This window comes from Hordeum vulgare, chromosome 6H, assembly GCF_904849725.1.
Source record: "Hordeum vulgare subsp. vulgare chromosome 6H, MorexV3_pseudomolecules_assembly, whole genome shotgun sequence".
Lineage (NCBI taxonomy): Eukaryota > Viridiplantae > Streptophyta > Magnoliopsida > Poales > Poaceae > Hordeum > Hordeum vulgare.
This window is the reverse complement of record NC_058523.1, coordinates 131172315-131179207: the sequence shown is the minus strand read 5'-3', so window position 1 is coordinate 131179207 and position 6893 is coordinate 131172315. Positions and strand designations below refer to the sequence as shown.

Sequence of the window (6893 nt, the reverse complement as noted above, 5' to 3'; positions counted from 1 at the left end):
ATGAGTGAATCTACATCCTAAAATATGACTACATACATCCGTATGTAGTTCATAGTGGAATTTTTAAAAGGTCTTATATTTAGGAACGGAGGGAGTACTATATATAAATATTTTTTAAAGTATAGATTTGTTTTTTATTAAAATGTTTCAAAAAAATTATATTTAAAAACAGAGAAAGTAGTATATATAATAATTTCTGATAGGCAGCAAATTCACCCGTCGTTGTCTCATCAACGTGCAACGTGTCGCCACTTCCTTCGTCGGATAACCTGACGTGGTCCAACCAGTCACCGTCAAACACCCGGACCCAGTTAACAGTCAGACAGGGCGAGCCCGAAAACTACGTCACGTCATGCGAGAGCACCCCCTCCGCATGTGTACCGTCTCCTCGGCCTGGAGGCTTCGACCTTTCCACCACGCCCCCCCCTCCTCTTTCCCTTCCCGTCGCTCGCTCCACCCCTCGAACCTTCTCGACTCCCTCTTCGCATGGCCGACGCGAAGGCCGAGGCGGCGAGGCAGGCGCCGGCGCCGCAGTCCTCGCAGGAGGAGGAGGAGGACTGGAAGGAGGCCGAGGGGGACGTCGAGGTTGCGGACAGGTCCACGAGCAATGGCGCCGGCGCCGGCGAGGGGATCACGGACAGGCCGATCCGGGTCTACGCCGACGGCATCTACGACCTCTTCCACTTCGGCCACGCGCGCTCGCTCGAGCAGGCCAAGAAATCGTGAGAAATCCCTCTCCCCCATCCTCCTCCCCCTTTGGGCTATTTCGGTTCGATCTGCCCCCTTGCGTTTCAGACAGAAATTGGGGTCGGACACCGTTTATCATGCTTGGTTTCGGCACGGATCACGCCTGATTAGGTTGTCCATCGGGCTCTAGCGCGGGATTGCGGGACGAAGGGTTGTTTTATTCTAGGCCGTTTCTCTTTGAAATTCTTCGCGATTACCAGTTCAGGAACGGCCTCAACTTGCTCTTATGTCCAACGTCCGATTTAGCGGATCATTCGTGTGGTTAGGTTTGGAAGGCATTCGCTTATTGTGGATACTACGTTGCTTGATGAGGACTCGGTTTGTCTGTGCCCCTGTTGTTTTGGGCAATAGATGTATGGTTTGGTGGAAAATGGGGCTCCATTTGTGCTTCTATCATGTTGGGGACAAGATTTAGCTGTATTGGTATGTTTTACCTAACGTGATGTGACTCGAGACTCTCCTACTGCTTGCCATGTATTGGGTCATTTAGTGGGATGGCACCTATTTCGTAGATCCCCACCGAATAATGCTGTGTGAATTGGCTTTATTTGCCCACCTCTTTTTTTCCTTTTTATTTTTCGCATCATGTGCAACAATCCTGTTTCATTGACATGGACCACAATAATCATTCTCCATTGACATGGACTGGTGTAAAAACTGTAGGGTTTGGACTCTGATATTGTTCCTCTCAGACAACTTTCCCTTTATGGTGCTTGGCATATTCCACTTCTTTTAAGTCGGCAATGAAATCAATTTTGGCTTCTTGTGTTCTGTTCAGACGCCAGTCCTACCTTTCCTAGTGAATTAACTCTGCCTAAATCAGTATCTATTTTCTGAATGCATTCTCTATTCATTTAGCCCATCACAACAGCCATTTTGCATTAGGATATTTTATGTGTAACTAGTGAGAATTCTGCGTTTGAAAAAAAACTATGTGAAGTCATGTGTGCCAACGGTCATCTGTAAATGATATACTACAGTAATCTTTTTTCATCTAGTAGTATGCCTAAGGATCCGTTCTATTGTGATGCCATAGATTAAGTGCATTAACTGCAGATTGGTTTTAAGTTCTTAATGATTACCGTAAGCATTCTACACAAGTTAACTTACTGGGGCTATTATAATGCGAGAAAATGTCCTGACACTGAACTTTCTGTTGAACTGTAGGTTCCCTAACGCATATCTTCTTGTCGGGTGCTGCAATGATGAGTTGACACATAAATTCAAAGGAAGAACTGTCATGACAGAGGATGAGAGATATGAATCACTTCGCCATTGCAAGTAATCGTGTATCATTCTTTACTTTATCCAATATAATCCATGATCGTTGTACATTTCTTCCAGCAAAACATGCTAATATGATTTACTATTTTATATTCCAAGGTGGGTTGATGAAGTCATTCCTGATGCTCCGTGGGTAGTAACAGAAGAGTTCTTGAATAAGCATAACATCGATTTTGTTGCACATGATTCTCTGCCGTAAGCATTCAGTCTAGAAAGACCTTGTTATTTCTGCGATGCAGTAAATATTTCTTACTTTCATTCTTTTTTTTTTTGAGGACCATAGAAAATGTTTCCGATGGCTTGATATTCTACACACTGAATGATTTAAACTTTTAAATCTCTTAACTCATCTATATGCTATCTTCTGTGTTTGAATCTACACAGGTATCATGATGCTAGTGGAGCTAGTAATGATGTCTATGAATTTGTAAGCCTTAAGTTTCAAATTGAGCCATTCAAATATAATCTCAAATAAATTGCGTTAACAGACACCAATTTTTAGTCTGGAGTTTTGTGACTAACAACATCTTGTTTTATCAGGTAAAAAAGCTTGGTAAATTTAAGGAGACCAAGCGCACGGATGGAATATCAACCTCAGATATTATAATGAGGATTGTTAAAGATTATAATGAGTATGTTATGCGCAATCTGGCCAGGGGGTACAGCAGAAATGATCTTGGTGTCAGCTATGTGAAGGTATGCAATATCCACCTGATGCTTTAGCAAAACTTTACGTGTACAAAGTCCTGTTGTGGCATTGTACTACAGTACCACTGCATTATGTTGGCCAGCTGAGCCCTTGTATATCTTACCAGGAAAAAAGACTAAGAGTTAATATGGGATTGAAAACCCTGCGTGACAAAGTGAAGCAGCACCAAGAAAAAGTGGGGGAGAAGGTACTTGTATTCACCTTATCTTAATTTGTGTTGAGGAATAATTAATTTTTACCAGTTGATTAACTGATAGCTAGGTAATGCTAGCTTTTCTCTCTCTCTCTCTCTCCATTGGTTGTCTGATGCAGGGATGAGTGCCTCATGTTTCTTTACTATTTTGTGATCAATAAACCTACTTGTTATCTGTTAGCCTTATTATTTTTGATTGGATATAGTTGGCCCGCATGCCCAGAACTCTTGGCTAGATTAACGTTCTGAAGTTGATCAAAGTAGTTTTGGTTGACTTTCAGTTGTTTAGCGTAAGATTCCTAACACGCCATCCTTTTCTTGGATGCGTGTTGAACTAGATAGCACTTCTATGAAATTATGCTTTAATGTGTAATTGTGTATAAGATTGCACACTGTGATTGGGCAAGTCCATAGCTTTTCATGCAAAGCTAACATTAGCTTCAGCCATGTTTCACACCATGTGTATTCAAAAGGTTACAATGATGATAAATTGACAGTGTACATGGCTGTTACTTCAGTTTTACATTTATTATACACAAATCTTTGCATTGGTCTAGTTCAACTAATCTTGTGGTGGTCAAGATTTCGACATCTGATGCATGCGTATTTTATATTATCATATCAGTTGTATTCTGTATATATCCAATATAGCACTGCAAAATGAAAACACTGCACTACCCCTTCTCCTACTTCCGCTTTCCATATTCATCTCTTCTTCTGATAATTTGGATCAATGAGCTTAGCCTTGTCAAGTTTACCTGTTCATACATTCTGAGAGAAGCATGTTGGTATTTCCAGTGGAGTACAGTGGCAAAACTCCAGGAAGAGTGGGTTGAAAATGCAGATCGCTGGGTTGTTGGTTTTCTAGAGAAATTCGAGGAAGGTTGCCATTCAATGGTTAGTTACCTTCGCTTGTTAATAGTTTACTGCTGCTCTCCTCCAGTAAGGGAGGTCCATGCTTATTTATGCCTAAATTCAAACTACTTCCCAGGGAACTGCCATCAAGGAAAGAATCCAGGAAAGGCTGAAGGAGGCGCAGTCTAGGGACTTCAGCCTTCTGCAATACGACAGCGATGACAGCGATGACTTTGACGACGATGAAGAAGATGAAGAAGTTGCCAAAGATGCCAAATACGTGAAAGAATAGCGCCACTGTAAAATATATGTCAAGGTATAATACGGGCATGCAATGCATGTTACGATCTTCATCAACCGCAATCCTTCACCATGTGTCTGTCCCTTTGATTGTGAGCTTCACTGTCAAGGTAGATCTGCGTGCTGTGTTTGTAGCTGTACTTGATGTTTTCCTAGGCAGTAGTGTACGCTCTTGTAAAAGTTATACTGTGAGGCATAACACTGTTTATTTGGAGGATATCAATTTCAATTCCAGTTCTTATTAAGAAGGCCTGTTTCATTTTGTAATTACACTTGTTTATTTTCCGTTTTTAACATCGAACTCTGAGGTGGCACTTTTTTTTGTTCCGGGTGTGTGGAGTGATAAACGGTTCGTCCTTTGAATCAGTAGCTTACTCTACAAATGTTGGATTCAGTTTCAAAAAGAAAAAGAAAAAAGAATGCTGTTGGACTCCCTGGCACCTTGCTGTGGCGTCTTCACCCTCCCTTGAAGAAAACTTGGGGAGGAGAGACAGAAAACTTGGCTCCTAGTAAATGAGTTTTCTTGTGAAGCAAGGAGGCTTGAGTCACTCCCTCTTAAATCCCTGCTGCTTGGATTGATCCAAAGAGTTGGCCGTGGTCGTGGGTTAACTCCCTCAAGCCGGAGAGCCATGGATTCATGGTTGCTTCCACAGAGGTGGTAGCGTCTTCCTTGCTCCCGTTTTGACCCGCAGAGCAAGTCACTGGTGCTGTCGTTATAAGTCAACCCAAGAACCATCCGATCCTCTTCTTCTATGCCTCGGTGCGTCGCCGGTCGCCATGGCGCTGCTGTCGAGGCTGCGGCTGGTCACCGTGGACGTGACGGGGACTCTGATCGCCTACAGAGGGCTGCTCGGCGACTACTACTGCACGGCGGCCATGTCCGCCGGCCTGCCGTGCCCCGGCTACGCGCGCATGCACCAGGCCTTCAAGGCCGCCTACGCCGACATGACGACCAAGCACCCCTGCTTCGGCCACGCCTCCAGGATGCCCGACGACCTCTGGTGGAAGATGTGCGTCAGGGACTCCTTCCTCAGGGTAAGGTCGGTCCAATGTCTTCTCTTCGATAAACAATCTCAACGTCAATCTCTCTTTCACGGCAATGCTGCAGGCAGGACACGAGTACGATGATGACACATTCGAGCGGATCTTCGGGCAAATCTATGCCGTCTTCGGCTCCCCCGCCCCGTACTCGGTGTTCCCCGACGCGCGGCCCTTCCTCCGATGGCTGCGCGGGGAGGGGGTCATGGCCGGGGTTGTCACCAACGCCGACCGCCGTTACAGGGACGTCGTCCTGCCCGCGCTGGGGCTGAACCAGGTCGGCAGGCCCTCGACCGCCCGCCGTCTCGCTCGCGCTGCCGGAAGCTGTACATACACATTGCTCAGTTTTGCTTCTGGTTGATGTGTGCAGGGGTCCGAGTGGGACTTCGGGGTGTTCTCGGGCGTCGCCGGCGTCGAGAAGCCCGACCGGAGGATCTACGAGATGGCGCTGGAGGCGGCGGGGGGCGTGGCGCCGGAGGAGGCGCTGCACATCGGCGACAGCATGAGCAAAGACTACGCGCCGGCGCGGGCCGTCGGGATGCACGCGCTGCTGCTGGACAGGTTCGGGACCGCCGACGCCGAGAGGTGGCGGCGGTCCGGCGCGGTGGTGCTCCCTGACCTCGTCTCTGCCCGGGAGTGGCTCACACGAGGTCCCCCTGTTGTACATGGAAGAACCAACAACGCCTGGGCGGAGGACTGATTTACTGATTACTCTGAAAAACAGGGTGCAGAGATGGGACATGAGTGAGCATTGCTCCAAGTGTATGAAATCTGGGGGACACAAGAAACGGCACTTGGATATAATCATTCCGTGATGAGATTGCCAATTGTTGTGATGTAAGCAAGGGTGCAAGTTAAAACAATTGATTCAGAGTTGATGCGGTGCCATAATCAATGCAGAAAATGGCAGACCGGCCGTCTTAGAGTGTGTGCATGATTTGTAAAGACGGGTGTATGAACGTATTTATAAATGTATGTGTCCGTATTGTGTTCTACAAATAAAATCATCAACCGACTAATCAGTGCTCAAGATCACCGAGGTGACCAATGATCTCATCAAATGTCAACACATCTTCACCTTGCTTTCATCCCTCCTTCGATGCGCACATCGCCGTCCCCGTCTCCCTCACATGACCTTTTATCTCACTTGAGGATTGATACATGGGCAAATCCGGAATGGTTGATCTTTTCACACAAGGAGGGAAAAAAGGAGAAAACCAAGAGAAATCAACAAACTCTCAAGGACAATATTGGATTATACATTCGCTAGATCCATAGAAACACACAAGGATACGTCGAACCGAATTCAACACGAGATACAATAACGAGATAGTCTTCCCACTCCGGAGAAATGGGGCCTTCAAATCCCGAGGGATCTTCCCTATAAGAGGGGCCTTGACATCCACTACAGGGATCTTCTCACATGGAGGTTATGTTCATGGGAGAGGTAGTGGAAGGAGCAATGCTCAACTAACTAAGAGCCAAACATTTGCTCACGCTAGTTGAAGGAAGAAGATGTCTATTTATAGTTCAAGACGAGTGGGGTGAGAAGAGAGGGTACATGGGCCTTGGGCCTACATAAAAATTGGGACAGAAGAACCGACTCTTGGATGATAATCATTCGGTGATGAGATTGCCAATTGTTGTGATGTAAGCAAGAGTGCAGGTTAAAACAATTTATTTAGAGTTGATGTGTGATGCTATAATCAATGCAGAAAATGGCCAACCCTTGCGATCCCCGTCGGCTCCATCTCTCGAAGGTGCTCA

General features: G+C 45.9%; 2 protein-coding genes across 2 annotated transcripts; both read left to right on the top strand.

Moving 5' to 3' along the window:
* The first annotated feature begins 376 nt into the window (after positions 1–376).
* Positions 377–4333, top strand: LOC123401470 (choline-phosphate cytidylyltransferase 2-like). Its single transcript, XM_045095295.1, has 8 exons — positions 377–722; positions 1915–2028; positions 2131–2226; positions 2416–2458; positions 2572–2727; positions 2847–2927; positions 3732–3830; positions 3925–4333. Exons 1-8 carry the CDS (start codon positions 487–489, stop codon positions 4078–4080), a joined length of 981 nt encoding a protein of 326 aa, XP_044951230.1. The 5' UTR covers positions 377–486; the 3' UTR covers positions 4081–4333.
* A 105-nt stretch (positions 4334–4438) lies between these two features.
* LOC123401471 (haloacid dehalogenase-like hydrolase domain-containing protein 3) lies at positions 4439–6130 on the top strand. The gene is made up of 3 exons (XM_045095296.1): positions 4439–5123; positions 5197–5403; positions 5497–6130. The coding sequence occupies exons 1-3, from the start codon at positions 4866–4868 to the stop codon at positions 5824–5826; spliced, it is 795 nt and encodes a 264-aa protein (XP_044951231.1). The 5' UTR covers positions 4439–4865; the 3' UTR covers positions 5827–6130.
* Positions 6131–6893: the final 763 nt, after the last annotated feature.